At 37.1% G+C, this 21832-nt stretch overlaps 1 protein-coding gene across 2 annotated transcripts; it reads right to left on the reverse strand.

Moving 5' to 3' along the window:
• Window positions 1–201: 201 nt before the first annotated feature.
• EBAG9 (estrogen receptor binding site associated antigen 9) lies at window positions 202–19289 on the reverse strand. 2 transcript variants are annotated; one of them, XM_061123594.1, is made up of 7 exons: window positions 18850–19289; window positions 13178–13275; window positions 10263–10341; window positions 9333–9491; window positions 7737–7844; window positions 6056–6147; window positions 202–1870 (listed from the first exon to the last, which is right to left on the reverse strand). In XM_061123594.1, the coding sequence occupies exons 2-7, from the start codon at window positions 13258–13260 to the stop codon at window positions 1750–1752; spliced, it is 642 nt and encodes a 213-aa protein (XP_060979577.1). In that variant the 5' UTR covers window positions 13261–13275; window positions 18850–19289; the 3' UTR covers window positions 202–1749. The 2 variants fall into 2 exon arrangements, with proteins under 2 accessions (XP_060979577.1, XP_060979578.1); XM_061123595.1 differs by lacking the exon at window positions 18850–19289 and adding an exon at window positions 13625–15753.
• Between the last annotated feature and the right edge of the window lie 2543 nt (window positions 19290–21832).

Raw genomic sequence — 21832 nt, forward strand, 5'->3', positions numbered from 1 at the left:
TAAATAAAAATTAAAAAATCAAACAAAAAAAATGTCACACATGAAAATCATGACCAAAGCAGATTTCAATACTTGTCCACTCTGCAGAAAAGCAGTAAAAACCATTTGTACTAAAGGAAAATTAGCCTTTATGAACCCCCAATTTAGAGAAATCACATTAGCATTCCCATAATAACTAAAAATAAATAAATGCAAAAGACATAAAATAATTCATTTTTATTACAAATTTGAGTCTAATTCTATTCAATTGGGAGTTCACTGGCAAAAACTCTCTAATAACCATAACTGAAAATAGAGCTTGGGACTCTAACAGGAAGCTTTTAACCAAAGTTAAATTTCAACCAATTTCACTCTGCTGTACATCTGAAACTTACACAATATTGTAAATCAACAGTACTCCAATAAAAATTTTAAGAAAATAAAAAAACAACTGCATTTAGTCTAGATGCTTAGGCTAAGAACTTAAGGAGTTTATTGTATAGTTTGTGATTTTACTATGAAATATCACTTTAATTCCAATGAATTAGCAGTATTTGGCCTGTATTTATGACATTTAAAAAACTCACAAAATGTTAATTTTGGGCAGCAACTTTTAAGAAAGTAAAAATCTTTAATTCCAAAGCCAAAGAAGGTCAGGCTGGATGTATTTTAATTGAGGAGACAAAATTAATGAGATTTTAAACTATCAAATCTACATTTTTCCCTATGAACACAGTCTATATCTATTTCCTGAAAACTATTTTAGAGCTTGTCAACATCCAAAAATAGAAGTATTATTATTCCTATCTTGGTTTAATAAATCAACGTTACCTTAGTCAACAACACAGGTAACTTGCATTATGTCATATTATACAAAACTGATACAGAAATCATCTAAAAGCTTTGAATCGGTAGAACTGAAGGCTTTATGCATTTGTAAATTAATGGCTTTTGGCAGAGAGGAGCTAAGGTACTTAAAGATACCATAACATCGTAAAATCTACAATGACGGGAAAACTACAAATACTAGCTTTTAAAACTCACAAATTATAATAATGTAAAACAAATTTGCCATTTTAGCTGATTTTCAGTATGTTTATACATGCGATATAAATTACAAATAAGTAAAACATTACAACACCATCTAAAAGAAAACGATGTATAAAATGTTTGTGATAAATAAAATTATTGCATTTAATGTCATTTTCTTGAAAACTGAAATGACCAGATGCCTTAATGAATGCCAGTTGAAGTCAGAGCAAATATATGCCAACACCAGCTTCTGACAATAGAAATAAGAAGTCAAAGCCCTGCAAGTCTGTCTGATTTAGGTTGGGTAATCATGGAAACAAACAAATATTTAAAATTATTTATTTTAACATTATGCACATTGAAGGAAAGCACTATAGACAGCAGAATTCTTTCCCATCACAGAATTATTTACACCCATTGAATTAGCTAGAAACACTAGCTTGAAGAGGTACTGATATATTTCATTTGTAATAATTTCTCTACAACAAACAACTGTCTTACACTTGGAACACGTTAAAGAAAATATGGTCTCATAAGTCCTTTTTGTTCTCTTGAGTCTCAATCACTAAGAGTTCAGGGGACTTTGAGAGAATCCTGGTGTCCTGGCTGGCTGATGAATGCATTAAAATCAAGCAGGGTATTTGTATTCTGAAAATACTCTTGGCTCCATACAAATGCTGCTTGGGTTGTAGAGCTCGCATTTCTCCCACTGGCACTATGACATCTGAAGAACATTGGTTATGAAAGTTTCACACCAATTTTATTTTGTTCCTTCTTCATTAGCCGCTGGGCTTCCTTTTCCATTTTCTTCCTTTGTTGTTCTGCTGCTCTCTTTTCTCTGTCTGCTATCTTCTGCTGCCTGAAAAGAAGCATATTTTTACTTTTAGAGAACACTACACAAGTAAAATGGCAAATAAGGTCCAGAAAGAAACAGCACTTCCCTTCTACTATCATCAAATGTAAGTTTAAATTAAAGTCTTCATTCTTCTCACTGCTTTGAAAATTTCAAGGATTTTCAAAATAGTACTTCTTTTAATCCTTAGAACATGACTTACAAAATAAAAAAGGTATTATCTCTGTTTTAAGAATAACTAAAACGGGGCATTCAGGCTAAGTAAAACGGCCAAAGTCATAAGATTAAGTATAAGGCTAAGAACCTATATCTCCTGACTCCTATTCAAGTTATTTTCACTAAAACACTGTTTCCATTGGACCACATCTCCTTTTGTGGATTTAGGATTAAATATCCTGCTATGATAATAGTTAAAAGCTTGTCAGCTCAAGGATATCAAGAACACAGATGTACAGAGCACAATGCAAAAAGAAAATGCAAAGACATACCTTCCAACTAGAAGCTAGAATTCTAAGTATTAAAATTTAACTAGCTCTACTAATGAAGGGCTTCCCTCCTAGCTCAGTTGGTAAAGAATCTGCCTGCAATGCAGGAAACCCTAGTTCGATTCCTGGGTCAGGAAGATCTGCTGAGAAGGGATAGGCTACCCCACTCCAGTATTCTCAGGCTTCCCTTGTGGCTCAGCTGGTAAAGAATCTGCCTGCAATGCGGGAGACCTGGGTTTGATTGCTGGGTTGGGAAGATCCCCTGGAGAAGGAAAAGGCAACCCACTCCAGTATTCTGGCCTGGAGAATCCCATGGACTGTGTAGGCCACGGGGTCTCAAAGAGTGAGACATGACTGAGCGACTTTCACTTCACTTCACTCATGAAGGGACAGAACGGTGGAAATTTAATAATTACACTTATGAAGTGTCTTCCCCCAGCCCCTCCCTAACTCCACTGATACAGAACCACTAAACACTTCTATCTTTATTGATTTTTTTAATTGAACTATAGTTGATTTACAATGTTCTGTTAATCTCTACTGTTCAGCAAAGCGATTTAGTTATATATACACACATATATATACTTTTTAATATTCTTTTCCATTATGGTTTATCACAGGATACTGAATGTAGTCTGTGTGCTATACAGGGGACCTTACTGTTTACCCATTCTATATAACAGTTTCCATCCGCTGATCTCAGACTCCCGATCCACACCCCCACCTCCCACCCCACTCCAGCACCAAAGTCTGTTCTTTATGTCTGTGAGTCTGTTTCTACTTTGTAGGTGGGTTCATTTGTGTCATATTTTATTTACTATTTAAATGATTTTTTGATGTGTACCACTTTTAGTCGTTACTGAATTTGTTACAACATTGCTTGCTTTGAGTTTTGGTTTTTTGGCCACATGGAACCCACATCCCTGCATAGGAAGGCCAAGTATTAACCTCGGGACCACCAGGGAAGTGCCTGAGTTATACTTTAGATTCCACATCTAAGTGCACCATCTTTATTGACTGACTTGTATGGAAAGTGGGGATAGGAATAGGGTAATGAAAGAGGAGAAAGGAGAACAGAAGTTGGTCCTGGATCTGAAGGCTTAGGGTCTGAGACAGGAAGTCAAGAAGCATGCGAGGTGAGGAAGGAAGCTGTAGGGCACAGGACAGGCAACACTGGGTTACACACAGAAACACCTACCGTGGATTACCCACACACGGGAGAGCTAAAGCTGGCTACAGTGAGGCAAAGGTATATATATGATTCTCAATCATACTTATAAATGGGAGTAAGCAGAGGTATGGATGACCAAAATTCAGAGAGACTTATTTTAGGCAACATTTTGACCATCACCACCACCTAATTAAAATTTCAAAAGAATAGTTTTAAAAAATCTACTTTTCACTAGTTCTGTTTACTTTCAAGCAAAGCTGATAATACGCACTAAAAACATCAAAATGTCAGTGGCAGAAAAAAGAAAAAGAATTATAAAAGGCTTGCTAAGTTACAAACAAATAAGATAATCCAGCTCAGACCTAGTTACCAGCCGAAATATAAGCATCAACAATTAATCTTCCTGGTACCAGAGGCAACTTGGACATTACTGCTGACAAAATATTTTTTTCTTGTCCAGATACATGTCTGGAATGACTAAAGTACCAGAATCTTTTTCCTTAATGATACTGATGATGGTACTGGTAGTATTTAAAGTAGCAATGGGAAACAGGCTAGGTGAGAAGCATGGATTACGGATACTTTGAAAATTCTCAGTGTTCTCCTGGGGGTGGTAACAACATATGGAAGCCTCCAGGTGTCTTTGGCTCTACTTATCCAACTTGCAGCATGAAGCATGTCTATTACTGACTAATAGTCTCCGCCTCCCAAGCTGTCGTTTCAAAAGCATGGAGTTTGCAGGGGGTTTTGTCTTGTTTTGTTCAGGGTGCAAGATGACAGGGTGAAAAAAAGATGGTTTTTATACCGTAAATGTTCAGCTATGATCAGTGAACTCACAAACTCTACAGTGCTGTCATTAAGATGACTGGATTCAAAATGAATAGCCCTTTTCTTTATCCTTGTTGTTGATAAACCAATCATCACTAGAATCCCAATTCCAAAATGTTCTAAAAATACTCAGACTTCTATGATGTATCCAAAAGAAATAGAGTTTAAAAAAGCGACATCTTTTTTTGACAATTCGTGGAACATAAATGTTGCTGTTTCCAATTTTAAAACTGAATGATTATCCTTTATACTGAATGATTATCAAACAGGAACTAAATATTTAAAACTCTCACACCTTTACTGGCTTTTATAATGTGACCTCCTTCTGTTTAAAAAAAAAAAAATTTTGAAAAAAGTACTGACAAGACCAAAAAAGTCAGTCTTAACTCTCAGTTATTTAACTGCACCCTCTGCTGGCTATTCAAGGTAATTATAATTTACTGGTAAACACAGGAAAGGAAAATACAAAAATGAAATCAGTTGTTTTAAGATGGTCAGATAAGGGTAATTCATTTTCTATCCCAATTATAAAAACCATATTTGAAGAAAACATACTGCTATATTTTACTTTATCATCTTTAAAATGCAAAAGTAATTCAGATACATTTACATAGAGTTTTTATCAGTGATAAACAGTCATAAACTCTCAAGGTAAATTTTCTTTTTACTTTTTGATCTAATGTGGTAGTAGCAAGGATTAAGCTTACTGTTCACAAAAACAAAGAAAAAAAGAACATAACCAACAAAAACAAACTTGTACACCTCCAGAAAAAGTATCTTCTGTAGAGTAGGCAGTAAGTATTATGACTTACGTTATCTACCTCAGGGTTTTCAAGTACCTCAGGTGAAACACACATACAAATGTAGAGAGTAACACAAATTATTTTCAAATAACAGTGCTGGGGACTTTCCTGGTGGTCTAGTGGTTAAGAATCTGCCTGCCAATGCAGGAGACTTGGGTTTGATCCTGGGTTGGGAAGATCCCCAGGAGAAGGAAATGGCAACACACTCCAGTATTCTTGCCTGGGAAATCTCATGGACAGAGGAGCTTGACAGGCTACAGTCCTTGGGATCGCAAAGAGCTGGAGACAACTTAGCGACTGAGCACACAGCACTGAGCACACAGCACGGGGAACTAAGATCCCACATGCCCCGGGGCAACTAAGCCCAAGTGCTGCAACAGAGTCCAACCGCTGCAAGCAGAGATCCCGCATGCAGCAGCTAAGACCGGACACAACCAGAAAAACACAGCGGTGCTATTCACTACTATACTTGAATGAGCAGTGCTGGACTACGCTAGACCACGGCGAAACAAAACTAAAGGTATAATTTCTGACCTAGAGAAAATATTAAAATATCGTCGTGACTCACATTTTATAGCAGGACATTTCAAGAGATGTATTTTATAGGGAATGAAGCATAAAGCATATAGTACAATATGGTGTCTGTATGTAGACAATCTCCTTCTTCGTTAGTAAATTATTCTCTTGTATCTATAATGCTTTAAATTGTTGGTTTCTGTGAGGTTTTAATCATATAAAATAGCACATGTAGTCTGAAATACAAAAAAACTATCCAAGATTATCTAGGGCTCAAATGAGAAGGAAGAAAAATAGAACATTTGGCAGAAGATACTTTCTTGACCTTAAATGTAACATGAACAAAACCGGTTCTACTCGGGCGGCTGTGCAAATATTACTCAGATACCTCAGAACTTCTTCGGCTTGCCAGGCCGCATCTTCTTCTTCTTCCCAAGCATTGGTGTTTTCCTGCCAGGTATCTAAGTCACCTAATTCAGGCTACAATAAAACAAAATAAAACAAAATTACAACAGTCAAGAGCCATCCTTGGTGGCTTACACGGAAAACAGTCTACCTGCAGTGCAGTCTGGAGTGCAGAAGACCCAGGTTCGATCCCCGGGTCAGGAAGATCTCCCGGAAAAGGAAATGGTAACCCGCTCCAGTATTCTTTTTTTTTTTTTTCCCTGCTCCAGTATTCTTGTCTGGAGAATCTCACAGACAGACGAGCCTGGCGAGCCCCCGTCCATGGGGTCACAAACAGTCAGACACGACTGAGTGGACTAACTTCGCTTCATCCTTTTTCCATTCAGTGGTCAAGAAGAGTATGTATTTTAAAGCATAACTCAGACCTCATCACTGCCCTGTGTCTTCTTCACTTTCTTATCACATCCTCTCCAGGATCAAATGACTGCCCCTGGTGTACCTGGAACCAAGGGGTTTCCTGAGACGCATGACCTTCCATACGCAAGTCTTAGCAAGTCCAGCTTTCTTCCTGTTTCATGTTTTAAAGGATATTCCTTTAACATACTAACTCTCCTTTACTTTCCTTTCCTTAACTTTTCCTTTACTTTCTCCTACTTTAGTTTGGAAAAAGTAAGAATAGGACATTTCTTCTGTTTCTCTCTCTCTTGAGTAAGAAGAAGGAGTGTGTAAGTCGGGGAAAGAGAAGAGAGAGGCTGACCCCACATGGGATTAGAGATGCTTGACTGGACTACTCTTGTGCTGGGGAGGTGAACTGGAAGAACCTACGTTTCCAACCTAGTACAGTCATCTCCCTTTAAGCGCAAGTAATTTTCTAGACTTCTGAACCGCACTTATTGTCTGACAAAAATGACAAGTCAGGAAAAATCTACTCTTTACTGGAGTACTTTTGTATTGTGCTTCCTTTTGCCTGTCTTACTGCCTTACCTGACACCATTAGGCTGGCCACACTACCTTCCACTATTCCCCAGGCCAGGCCTCTAAGTTCACTTTTTCCTTCCACAAACCAATGAAAATGCTCATTCTGGAATGTTTAGTTAGTGAAGAAATAATTAAATGCATAAGATAACTGCATAAAATAAGCTGTGCATAAAATAATCAAAACACACCAATACTTAAAAACTGGGGATGGGTTTGGACAGTGATGTGTTTTAAAAATTTCAAAGCTGGATCTGATGGCCTCCAAGGTTGAAAACATAAACTTTCACTACTTTTGCCCTTAAAAGTGTTGTATTTAAGTCAAATCCATTTTAAGTTAAACCACACTTTAAATGTACATACAAGTCTTTAACTTAAAAATTCATAGTTTACTTAAAAATAAGCTGTTATTAAGGTTAAATTTTAGTGGTAATCTCTTTAAAGGTCATATTTTTATATTTTCACATTTTGTCTCCATCTTTTATGTGTGCAATGGACTCTGATCTTAGTATCTGATGTAATTTAGAGTCTCATAAAAGGACAGGGCGTGGCAGTTGCTCTTGATCTGCTAAACCAGTTTCAAAGTCATACAAATACTATGTTCAAGTCATTTTAATTTTTTTCTTTTTCCTTAAAGGAAACAGAAATGAAAAAAAAAGCTCTTGCCTAGATACCATTAACACACTTACAGATTGATGAATGAAAGGCATATCTTGTGTAGCTGCTAGTCTACTAGAGAAGCCTGTGCTACCATCTGGGATGCCAAAATTTAATGGTTCTCGCTTCTTAATGATGATCTGAAAGAGTAATTGAAATAGAATTACAGAAACATTTTACACACCATTCTATAAAAAGAGACAAATGAATTAACTGACCAAAGCATTTTATAATTAAATATGTTCTACCTTTCTTTCCTGTTCTATACTTAAAGCATATCCTCTGGTAGGATAGGGTACACTGTCCTACCATAAGTATAACCAGTTCTCTAAGCATGTGGCTATCTATGCACACATTAACTCTTTCAAGCTACTAGTATTAGCTTTGTACTTTAAAAGTACTTTCATTTTAATTTATTAAGGTATTACTTGTAATATAGTAAGTTCCTATTAGGAGCAGCAAAAGACTTTCAAAGCAAAAAGCATTCATCTACTAAGAAATTCACTTAAAACTCCTTGAAAAATATACAACCTAATGCTTTTCAGCACTGAGACATTTGGACAACTCAATAAAAACAACTATGTTGTTATTATACTATGTCAATGTTATCAGCCTTGAACATCTAAAAATAAAGGCACAGCTGAAACTGACTGGAAGGTAGAAGAGGGTGAAAACCCTATTAGAGAAATGCAGAATAAACAGTGTCCTTATTTTATGAAATATATTCATAAGAAATATTTTCAATGCTTGATTGAATAAGAAATGGCACTTAAAGTAATTTTTTTTTTTTTTTGGAAACAGCAGGATGACTGATGAGGTAGACTGGAATAACACCATTACGTTATGAAATGGGCATAAGGGTGGTATGAAATAAACCCCCATTTACCACAGTGTGAAGTTGGCAGACAATACCTGTGACTGGCCTAGGAATAGCAAGATAAGACTACTGTATACCGATAAACAGAAAAAGTTTTGAGTGGCTGCTTCTAATAGAACGGGTTTGAAGAATGATGGGACAGAAGTCTATTGCTTTTCATTATAAGCTCTTCTACACTCTTTAATTTAAAAATAAATTTTAAATGTACATGTACTATTTTGATAAAAAGAAAGAAAAATGCTTAGCCATTGTTCTTTTTCTAATTCCCTGTATACTGAAGTGACTGTCCACATTCAATTCAAAAGGGATAAAATAAAGTGCGAATGACTATGCAAACCCACCACAATTACCCTAAATTCTCAGAGCCCTGCATCAGTTCGATAATGTTATAGACAATGGATGCTATCAGCATTATCAGTTTGTAGATATCACTATCTATGAATTCTTCTAAGGCTAGAACTGTATCTTATTCAGTTTAGTCCCCACAGCAGAGACTGGAGTCTAGAATCTGACATACAGGAGGATTTCTATGAACGCTTAGATATAATTTTAAGAGATGTGGGGGTACAATTTACCAGACCTATGGCCAGCTCACTTGAATATATAAACTTCTCTAATATGACAGAAAACACAATTGACAGTTAGAAATCGGCTTTCTATCAAATACTAAGTAGACTGTCTAGTTTTAATTGTAGGAATCTGAAGAGCAGTTTAACAGTTTAATTTCCAAGAGCACACATCTTTAATGTACCTTCTGGGTTTTCCTTATAGTTGGTGTCATGTCCTTAAAATAGTCAGGTTCCAGTTGTTCTAAAGCATTTTGCTGTGTTGCCACATTCCCATTCCCTCCCTCAATCTTGACACTTGTGGGTGCATCCTCATCCCAGGAAGTCCACTCTTCCACATCTGTCTAAATTTAAATGATCAGCACTGTCAGTCCAAAATTTCATCATTCATTACAAAAATGAGCTTTCTAAAACAGTGTTTTTTTCAAAATTTTTTGACCAATGGGAAAATATACATTTTATGCCAGATAGCAAAACTAGATCAAAAGTTAAGAAAGAAACACTCTGTGAATTAGACATTCTGTTTCAACCATTAAAATAAAAACAACCAAACAAAGCAAAAGAAAATGCTTAGAAAACTGAACTGACATTAGAAACTGACTCTTCAGCCCACAGAAAGAGGACTGGAACTTACAATCTATCCCTAACTAGGTTTATTGCCTGATAAAACAATAAATAACAATATTTCTTATAGGATTTAAATAAGATAAGAGTCCCAAACATAATATTCAAAGAAATCCATGAAATAACTTGAAATTATTCAGCAAACAAGGAATCAACAAATTTCAACTTGAATGGAAAAAGTCAAGCGACAGACACCAACCCCAAGATGATACAAATGATGGAATTATCTAAGGCTTTAAATACGTTATTGCAAAAATGCTCCAATAAGCAAGAGCAAACACTTAAAACCAATGAAAAAAATAGAAAATCTCAGCAGAGAAATAAAAAAGAAAGAATAAAGTTAAAATTTTAGAATAAAGAAATTTAACAATAAAACAATAAAAATCCTGACCATGACTACCAAATTAATTTCATGACATATTAATGGTTTACAACCCAGTTTGAAAAATATGCTTCAGGAATACTTATTCAATGTACAAAAAAAGTTTTACCTGTTTGGGAACTGATGAATAATCAACTGTAGTTGGCAAAGTTATTTGGTCTCCACTTAATTTCCGTCCTCTACCAGATCTAAAACAAAAATATGAAATAATTTATTTCAAGAAACCACCAAAACAAGCATAAGTAAAAGCATTACAGACAATAACTTAAGACTTACAGACAAGGTCTTCTGCAGCTTTGAATTATTTACTTTAATAATTAACAGTTGTTCGTTAATATATGAAAAGAAAGGCATATATCAGATATCTTTTCAATGTTTTTAAATACTGGACCAGAATTACACACTGCTTTTTGGCTTAGGATTCAGAATTACAGTCAAACTCAGGATGACTAGAAAGCCAAAAACAAAACCAGAAACTGGTTTCAAATCATATTCCTGAGAGTTCTGTGATTTCTGTAGGTGATGCTCTGGGATACCTATGCTGTTTTAACCAGGGTGGCCTGGCTTTTTTTGTTTTACATAGTTGGTTTCTTATTAAGATTACTATTAACCTATTAAAAAGTTTGAAAATCACTGGGTTGAATTGTAAACTGTACTCAGTAACTTTTAAGGATTAGTGAAGCATTACACTAAACAAGATAGGTATTGTCATAGAGTTGTTAAGAGCATGGGCAATGGAATCTGTGGAAACCATGGTTTTCAATGTTACTTCTATTAATTATGAATCTGGTCAGAATTACCTATGTCTGAGCCTCAGCATCCTCATCTGTAAAAGGCAGGTATTCAAACCGACCTTTGCAAGGTTGCTGTGAGGCTTTAACTGACATATTTAAAATAGACACGTGCCTGCTTTTTAATGACATTAAAAAATGATAGCTATTATAAATGATGAGTCACTTGCTTCATGTCAAATAATTTATGAAACACCTGCTTAGAGATAGTTGGTAAAGTCAGCTAAGTTTAGAAATCCTATTTTATTTGTTTAAAGGATGAATAAAAAAGTATTATAGTCTACTTCCTAAATTTATGATGTAAACCTGTATTTTAGAGTACATGATCTATGTTCCTTCTGACAATTAAGAAAAGCTTATTCTAACAAAGGTCAGTTTTCTTTAAAATTGAACATACAATCAATCCTAAATATGCTTACACTGACAAGAGAAATTTATAGTGATAATGCACATGTATGTGCTCAGTCATGTCTGACTCTTTGTATCCCCATGGACTGTAGCCCGCCAGGCTCCGCTGTCCATGGACTTTTCCAGGCAAGGATAATGGAACAGGGTGCCATTTCCTACTCCAGAGATCTTCCCCATTCAGGGATGGAACTCACATCTCCTGCATTGCAGGTGGATTCTTTACCACTGAGATACCAGGGAAACTTGTACAGATGATAGAACTTTGCAATAACTTACACTAAAAGTAACCTATATTCAACAAAAGTTTTTGGAAATAACAGATGCAAAGAGAAAAACACCTAGAATTTATCACCACAGTTAAAACAACTTATTCCTTTCAACCTCTAGTCTCCTGGCATTAATACCCATTCTCATCCTGCTTTAACCTAGTTACTTTCTGGTCATGCTACTTCTAACAATAAATTCTACACCACTTAATCCTCAGAGTTTTAGTAGTTATAAAATGGCCCTTTAGTCACAGAATACATTTCCTAGCCTCCCTTGCAGCAGGTGCCTAAGCTCTGGACAGTAGGCTGTGAACAGAATTATGTGTATTTTCTAAATCATATCCACTAAAAAAGAGAGCTGACTACCTTCCATTTCCTCTTTTACTCTATCCAACTCTTGCTGTGCAGGTACTTTTTTCACAGTACTCTAGGTCAAAAGAAATACCTAACAGTTCCACTGATTAAGTACATAGGCCCAAATAATACTTATGTATGTCCTACCTGCTTAGTAGCCATTAGAAAAAAACACATATGAAATTAAAGAAAAAATATTTTCATTTCATTCTTTAATAACTACAATTACTTACTAAAAGAATGTGTGTACCTGTTGGATACTGTATAGCTTCTCAAGCCTTGGAATCAGATTGGATTCTGTCAGCTTCATTTTCTGTTCCATGTTAATTCTGGTTTAGTGCTTGCTCTTAATTACAACCTAAAATCCTAGCTTTGTAAAGATAGGTCACCCCAAATACAAGTAAACAAAAACTTATCTCAAATATTCAAGAACATCATCAAAAGTAATACTGCAGGATCTAATGTTACAAACGTGAACTACCCTGAGCCCACAGATTGTATAGTGTTCAATAGACATTATCACATTCAGTGTGTTTTATTAGAAATTTAGAGCACCCTTCGGTACCCCTGTGAGAGTAACGCGAGCCCTGAAGTGCCCTGACACACCATTCAGGAACTGCATCTCCTGGGTACAGCAGAATGACAAAACAGAAGGAATTCAAGTCTCTGAATGACTTACTGAAGCAGAAGGACTTACCTAGACTGCATTGCCTGTACATTCTGGAATATTATTTAAGAGATCAAAAAAAAAAAGGAAAATCTATTTTCTTTGGGGATTTTCCTGTTAAACTTTTCTTTTTCCAATATAAACATAACACTCATAATGTACTACTATGTAAAGAAATACCTATGCCTAATTCCACCTAATCATCTTGAAAATATCCTGATAATAAAACAATTATGTACATAAAAACTTCGTGATGATTATAATATGAAAGTTGGTTTATCTCTGAAATTCTATAGTACAGCGATATTAATGGAAGATGTAAAACTCTGATGAAAAGATCTGAACCTCTACTTTCTAGATCTGAAAAAAACATGTAAAAATCTGAGAAAATATTAAAAAAATACTAGAGATTAATGCATGAATACTGCAATCAAGATACTTAGCTTAAATATAATATGCCCTGCCTTTTTGAAGTTATGAAGGTATCCAAAATTAGCAAGAAGGTAACCAGATCAATCTGAACATAAAGTTTCTATACCTGCATATTAATCTCTTTAGGAATGAGAATACTGTTGCTAGGCAGGTACAAACTTTAAATAACCGAAACTGTGTGATAGCCATGATGGAAATCAAAACCTGTGGAAAAAAGCACAAAAATAAATGCATTAGGGTGATTTCATAAGCTATATTTATGTTCTGAAGTCAACCTGAAAAGTCCTACTTCGAACTGTAAAAATCAGACATATTTTTACTTTCCTTTAGACAGCACAAATAAAACACAGTAAACTTAAAAATTAAAATGTAAATCATATTGACAAGAAAGTTCTGAAGAGTTCTCAAAAGTTGAGAGGAAAAAAACCTTTTCAAAATATTCTCAGAGTGGTTTTCTAAGTTGTACTTAAATATTTATTTGCAATTTATTTATAACTTGTTTTCTAGTAAAAATTCAAAGAGTATGAAACAGAATGTACTGAGTCTTCCTTACCTTTTGAAATCTGAATCACACGAACATAGTAATACTCTTCAAAATATTTTTAAACTTTCAGCTTCTAGATGCATTTCATTACACCCATTTTATAGACGAGGAAATTAAGAGGTCAAGTAACTTAAAAGTACACAGTTAGCAAGTTAGAACTATAGACATCATCTAGTCCAGGGGCTCACACATATTTAAAGAAATGCTGAAAAATGGGCCCACCCCCAGCAAATCTATTCAATTATATTCTCTGAGGGGTAAAGTCCAGTTACAGTCAAAAAGCCAACAAAGGAGATAAAAAATACTCAACAGAAAAGCAAAAGAAGGTTAAAATATTTCAATGTCAGAGAGTAGATTTTTAGGGAAAATACTATTAGCAGGCATAAAAATGCTCATTTCATAATGATAAAGGGGTCAGTTAATCAAAAGTACATAACAATCCAAAACTTACGTCCCTAACAACAAATTATGCCAATATCAGAAAAGAGAGGTGACATTACCAGAGTCTGCAAATATGAAAAGGATATTGAGGAGATGTAACTTTACGCCTATATTTGATAAGGTGAAATCGACAAATTCTTTGAAAGAAACAAGTTATGAAAACACAGCAAGAAGAGATAACTTGAAAATCTCTAAACTTATTAAAGATATTGAATTTATAGTTAAAAATACCCTAAGCCCAGATGGTTTCATGAGTGAATTCTATCAAATACTTAAGAATTCAGAGCCAATTCTATACAAACTGCCAGAAAACTGAAGGGAAGGGATTATTTATTAACTCACTTTGAGGCTAGCAATACGCTAATACTAATCTAGACCAAAGACATTACCAGAAAACTGAAGACCAATATCTTATGAACATAGATACAAAACTCCTTAAAAACTCACAACCAACTAGAAATAGAAGGGAACTTTATCAACCTGACCAAGGACACCTATGAAAAGCCTATAGTAATTTGAGACTTAACAGTGAAAAACTGGCTACTTCCCACCAGCACATCTGCTTTTGCCATTTCTGCTCAACACTATGGCCAGTGCAATCAAGCAAGAAAAGAAAATAAGATTCAAATTGGAAAGGAAGCATTCAGATTGGAAAGGAAGAAGTAAAATTGTATCTATACTCTATGTAGAAAATTTAATGGAATCTATAATCAACAGTATTTTTATATGTAGCAACAGCAAACAATCACAAACTAAAATTCTAAGAAATCTGTAAGAGTACAAAAAATATGAAGTACTTAGGGACAAATCTAATGAAAAACATATATTGCAAACTATAAAATATTGCTGAGAGAAATTTAAAGAGCTTCATTAACTTTTACAAAGATCTTTCAGGGCTCAAAGACTTGATACTATTAAGATAGCAAATCATTCTAAACTGAACTACAGATTCAATGAAATCCCAATCAAACTCTCAGGAGGCTTTTTCCTCTAAAATTCGATAAGCTAATTCTAAGATTCATACAGAAATATAAAGGATCTATAATGGTCAAAAAATGTTGAAAAACATTAAAGCAGATGGGCTAATACTACCTGATTCTAAGATATGTTATAAAGCTGCAGTAATCAAAATGGTATAGTACTGGAGTCAACTGATAAACAGATTGATAAAGAGATGAATGGAACAAATGGAAGGTAGAGAAATAGGCCCATAAAATATGAAGAACTGAAATTTATGAAGATGTAAAAGCCATTCCGTGGAGAAAAGAGTTTTTTTGATAAAAAGTACTGGAAAAACTGGATATCCATATGCAAAAGAAAAAAAAGCCACCAAAACCCGAAGAACTATAATCCATATTTCACGCCATTTACAAAAAATACTCAAAATAGATCGCAGATGTAAATGTAAAACCTAAAATTACAAAACTGCTAGAGAAACAAAACTGGACAAAATCTTTGTGACCTGGGTTAGGAAAAGATTTTTTTAGATAATGACACCAAAAGTACAACCCATTAAAAGAAAATGGATATGAAGAAGGAAATGGCAACCCACTCCAGTATTCTTGCCTGGAAAAGTCCATGGACGGAGGAGCCTGGTGGGCTGCAGTCCATGGGATTACATGACTGAGCATGTGTGCACGAGGGTGGAGGGAGATGAAGATGGGTTGGTAGAAATAAAGTGGTAGAACTAAAAAAAAAAAAAAAAAAGAAAATGGATAAACAGGGCTTCATCAAAATTAAAAATTTATGTAATTCAAAGACACTGTTAAGGGAATATAAAGACAAGTCACAGACTAGGAGAAAACTTTTGCAAAGCATATATCTGATAAAGGACTTGTATCCAGAATATATAAGGCTCTCCCAAAATGCAGTAAGAAAACCTAATTTTTAAAAAATGGGTGAAAGGTGTGCATAGGCACTTCACCAAAGAAGATACACAATAGTAAATAAGTACATGAAACAATGGTCAATGTCATTAATTTCTGGAGTTGATTTACTGATTGAGAGGATGAAAAGAACAGTGACTCTAAAAGAAACTGAACAAAAAATATATTAAAAATCTCACTGTTCAAATAACTTATAAATATCTCTGTCAAAAACATCTCCAAACAGTGGGTTACTAGTGGTAAACCACCCAACAGTGGTTAAAAAAAATGCAACAACTTTGACTCCTCCTTTGTCTTATCCCCTTATATGCCAACTACAAAAAAAGACTTCATTCTGTTTCCTAATACTGCCCATATTCTTCCCTATTTCCACTGAGGTCTCCTAGCATAAGGCTTCATTACTTATTGCTGAACTATTGCAAAGTTTTAATTGCAGTATTTTTCTCTTACTGTACCTATATTTTCCATTTTGTACCACAGTTATTTCTATATACTGTATTCATCCAGCACAATCCTTCCTGTGAGGATCTTGTTCATGTTACCTTGCCAGTTACTGTTTGCAAAGTAAGAACTGAAAGAAAGATTTGATTGCTTCCATACAAGTAGAATAATCTGAACAATTAAGATGATGAATAAAAGCTTCATTTTAAGGCTGATTTGTCAAGGATTAAACTCAACCAAAAGAAAGCAAACTTCCTAAATGAAGATTTAGAATTTTCAGAAAAAAATATAAACAAAAAAGATAGCTAGGAAAGAAACTGCAGAGCATGTGGCACTAGGCGGAAAAGGGGAAAGAGTTGAGGAGACCCTCTATCAGGATGTTTGAAGGAAGAAGATGTTTAGTATTTACGGACTGGGGCAGAGTCAGTCTCAGCATTTATATGAATGAAGATTTGAGAATAAGTTTCATGTGAAGTTTTGGTAACAATAGTCATCACCCTGCCATAAATATTGCTACATATCATTGTTCAATAAGTATTTGTCAATGTGAATGACTAACGGTGCCTACAAATAAAATCTAAAGTTTTGTTTCAACAGTAAATTGTCAAGTGGGACTATTACTGACACCAGAACAGAATTCTTTCCCTAGCAATTAAAAATATCTTCATTTTATGGAAAATTTGCTTTTATGATTAATAAAAGAGAAAAACTAATATTCACTGACCAGCTACTATGTGCCAAGCACTAGGTATCACTAGGTATTCTCTCAACCCATAAAGCCATTTTATGAGATAGATACTATTGTTCTCTTTTCATAGAATTGAAGCACAAAGAGTAAGCTCATGTTTTCACAGCCAATGATCTAGATTCAAACCTAGGTCTACTTAACTCAAAAACCAAGAATACCTCACTAACAATAAACCATCTTAGCAATTCAATGCTGATATTATAATTTTCAAGATTAATTTTCTGACCAACTGCAACTAAAATGCTGGGAAATGCAATCAAGTTAACCACATCAAGCAACATTTTTTATTTTATCAATTACACTGATTTGGAGCCAGGAATATTCTTTGGGATCTGTGTTTACTCAGTGTTCCAGTCCAGTTCAAGCATCTACTTTGTAACAGATACAGCTACCCTGGGTGATGGGAAATACTACCGACTCAGTACACAGAAACACTGTTCATTGCTCAAGTGTCAAAAGCTAGTGACAATGCAAGGGACTAGGAAGGCAGAGCCCCATGTCTTGCTCAGTTTGGTTATTTCTAGGTCTTAGCCAACTTCAAGCACATAGTAGGTATTCAAATATTTGTTAAATGAAGGGAAATTAATGGTAGGTATTCAAATATTTTTTAAATGAAGGGAAATTATCATTCCTTGAGCACTCAATATAGTTGGAGACCATCTATTTTGTTTCTATAGCCTCACAGGAATCCTAACGACAAAGGAGGTGAATTTCACTACTCCCATTTAACAGATGAGGCTCAACTACTAGTGAAACTCACATTCACTCACCCAGAAGTTAAAGAGACTGACCCCAAAGCCAAGGTTCTTCCCACACCACATCCCATTTAAGAGACCTCTTTGACACTCAATGCCTCAGTTGATTTTTGAAATGTTCTCTGGATCACTAATCTGAGAAGTACACATTGTAGGCTACCTGCATTCTGACTGCTTCAAACTACTTACTAGGACTGAGAAATGCTAATACAATTTTAAAATTAAGATTTCCTTAAAAATTACTACAAAAATAGAAAAACCTGAGATAAAAGCCAAAATAAGTATCAAGACCTTCAGGGCTTATGGACAAATAATCTCTCTAGGAAATCAATAGCAATGACAGCTTGGCTATGTCAAGTGAAAAAGATTCACCTACAATTTTAAAAAAGAATGCTGCATTAGAATCTGAAAGATTAAATGTACCTTTCCTCCCTGTAATTCCATGTAAACCGCTTTTCTGTAGAGTCACTATATTATACCATGTCATAAATCGTTAAATAAGCCAAGGCAAAATCTATGTTGGTACACACTAAACAAGTCATTAATTGCTGAATTTCTGAAACGATAGTTCTGAATTTTCTTAATACCAAAATCTGAAACTCCATATGATCTACTTCAGTACAGAAATCCTCAAATTAAGTTTGTAACTCTCTAAAGTAGGTTATGGTATATTGCAAGGCTCCAAAAATAAAACCACCTGACCTCACTCAAATTTGAAAAACCAAAGTTCAGCAGCGGCAAGAGAAAGGGCAAAAGTAGAATGTGAGAGCAGGTGGGAAAGTTCAACACCCGGCCGCCTCTGGCAGCTCAAAGCCAGACCCTCAACCACCACCGAGGCACAAAGGCACAAAGGCAAAACAAAGTCTCCTGATAGGCTCAAAAGGAACGAGTTTCAAAACTAAAATGCTTAACTTCAGATTACCCACCTGAAATTAACTGATGAAAAAAAAAAAGAAATCATACCCACTGTACAGATGCAAAAATCGACAGAAGCGTTTTCAGGTTACACAATCCGACGCCATACGTAGGGCGTTCGGTGAAACGCTCTCAATTGCTCCAAGAGGGTGTCCAGTGGGCAGGGATTTGGATTTTGGAAAAATCTGCCTGGGAAGGAGTAAGGCCTGTAGAGAAAGGGCAGGAAGAAGGTGCAGATTTCCCCTTGGGGGGCAGATACGGGGAGAGGGGAGACTCCGGGCCGGGGCCCGGCCAGCCGGTCTCCCACGCGGGAGAAGCATGATGAGTGCTGCTTGACCCGGGCCCGCTCCGGGTCGCAGGTCCCTCACCCCAGAGGTCACCCTGACCCGGAAGCAGTATCCTAGAGTGGCAGTCGGCCTGGGTTGGGGGGAAGACCGGGTGAAAGAAAAGGAAGGTGGGAGGGCGGGAAGTGCGGGGCAGAGAGGAGAGCTAAGCCGAGAAGAGCAGAGGACAACCCCGCCCCCCCCCACCCCACCACACCGGGTCCCGATCGGGATGGGGGTGGGGGAGGGAAGCCCCTCGAGGGCGCGCGAGCCGCACACACTCACCTGCCCCTCCCCCTCCCCGCCCGCCCGGCGGAGGCTCCGAGCTGCCGCGAGCCGCGCGCGCACACAAGGCGCGCGCACGCGCGCTGCCGGTCGCTTCCTCTAGCTCGCGCTCCGCCGGTTCAGTCCCAGCCCCGCTCATTCAAAGCCGGGCGCGCGCTCTGTCCCAGCCGCCGCCGCCTCCGCGCAGCTGCCATAGCCGCCCCCTCCTCGGGAAGCCCTCCCGCGGTCCCACCGCCTGCCCCTCCTCCTTCGCTCCAGAAGGCGGCTCTCGGGAGTCCCAGGCTCTCACTTCCGCACCCCGCCCCAGGTCCTGTCTGGCCCAATAGGCAAGAGGTTGTGGGTCGGCGTCGGGGCTGAGAGCCAATGAGCACTGGGGGGCGGGCCGAGCGGCGGCGGCTGGCGTGGCAGCGGCGGGGGCTGTGCTGGGGGTAGGGTTTTTTGTGACCGTCGCTGGCAGTGCCGGCGGCTTTTTTTGTGGAGTGGCTGCACTGGTCCCGTGTTGCTCTACTTTCTGTGCAGAGTGCCTCCGCTCCAAACCATACCCTTTTTTGTTAAACCCACAGAACCCCCCTACCAGACGGAACCAAGAGAAATAAAATACGTATTTAGATTGCGAATGAGGGAGTCCCATGTGTCGGGATATTGGATCTGGGTAGGCCAGATCTCATTCAGTCTACAACTGTACAGGTGCGGAACCCTGAGTTTAATTCAGGGTTAATCAGGCTCCTGCAAGTAATTTTTGGTGGAATTTCCTTTAACTGGACGTTAAGAAGTGTCATTTCACCATGTCCTTGCCTTTGTTCCTCTCTTGCTTACCGAGTTAGTCTTTCTTCAAACTAAGGTGTTTTCTGTGATTTTCTCTTTGAAGCCTGATTGTTGTTTGTTTCTTTTCATGCCGGTTGCTACTAAAGGGCTAAGATGCCTGGATGTTGTGGGTAAGGGGCCCTGAAGTAACTGCTTCACTGTTGTAAAGTGACCGGTGAGGGAGGTTAGAAATTTATATAGTCAAAGACTGAAAACTGTTCTTGCAAATTGTTCCCCAACCAGCCTTTTTTCTCCTTTTAGTTGGCTACCACTATCCTTGTTCTGGTGATGGACAGGGAGGCCTGGCGTGCTGCGGTTCATGGGGTAGCAAAGAGTTGGACACGACTGAGCGATTGAACTGAACTGAACTGATGGTCCTTGTTCTGTTACCCTAACCAACACATCTCCCTATTTTACTTTATAGTATTAATATCTTCACCCCTTCTACCCTCCAAATCTGTACCACATTTCTATTAATTTAACTTGTTTATACTCAAGAGGGGAAGAAAGAGAATGTTTATGACTTTGTTCTGGATTTATTCTAGGTAACAACCTTGAATAAGGTATTATATTCCTAAACCTCATTTTGCTCATCAGTGAAATGGACGTAATAGTGCCTACTTCATGGTCAAAGCTTACAAAGCTCTTAGGGCAGGACCTGGTGTATAGCAAATGTTCTTAAATAAGAGCTGTTACTACTACATTACCACTACATCATTCCTAGTAACCGTAGCTCCTGAAGTCCACTCTGCCCTCCACAGTCCCTTAAACACCTCTTCTAGCCCTTAATTTATTCAAATGCCTAAATTCCAATATTCAAAATTTCTAGAATTTTTTTTGATTCCCCAAATCCAGTCATCTAGACTAGTTTACATCTTGATACAAATGTATTTTCAAAATGCTTTTCCTTAGTGATGTGTGTATTTGCTTCAAGCTATTTATTATTATTATTTGTTGTTGTTCAGTGGCTAAGTCATGTCCGACTCTGCTACCCCATGGACTGCAGCATGCCAGGCTCCTCTGTCTTTTCTTCTTTTAAAAATTATTTGTCAGTTTTCTGTATTAAAGTTTCTATTTGCAAATGAAACAAATCAAAAGATACATATTTTTCTAGAAACAAATAATGAATATTTGTTTTCCAGCACAATAAGAAAACAAACAGAAATCTTGCTAAAGACTGCAAACTTAAAATTTGCTTTAAAAATACCTACGTGGTGGTGGTGGTTTAATTGCTAAGTTGTGTCTGACTCTTGCGATCCCCATGTACTGTAGCCTGTCAGGCTCCTCTGTCCATAGGATTTCCCAGGCAAGAATACTGGAGTGGGTTGCCGTTTCCTTCTCCAGGGTAACTTCCCAACCAAGGGATTGAACCCACATCTCCTGCTTTGGCAGATGGATTCTCCACTGCTGAGCCACCAGGGAAAAATACCTATAAAGGAATATTTAAAAGTCATCATTAGTTGTTGAGCATTAATCCCATAACTGGGAATTAAGTCTTGATAATTTGAGGTCTTGCTTGGGGACCACTCTTGGGAGTGTGCAGTTTGAAGTCCTGTCCTCTGCCCTAGTCTTGGATGGGGTAGGGATGGGGACCACCAAATGTCAGGTGGGAGGAGCAT

Source organism: Dama dama, chromosome 21 (assembly GCF_033118175.1).
Source record: "Dama dama isolate Ldn47 chromosome 21, ASM3311817v1, whole genome shotgun sequence".
Taxonomy (NCBI): domain Eukaryota; kingdom Metazoa; phylum Chordata; class Mammalia; order Artiodactyla; family Cervidae; genus Dama; species Dama dama.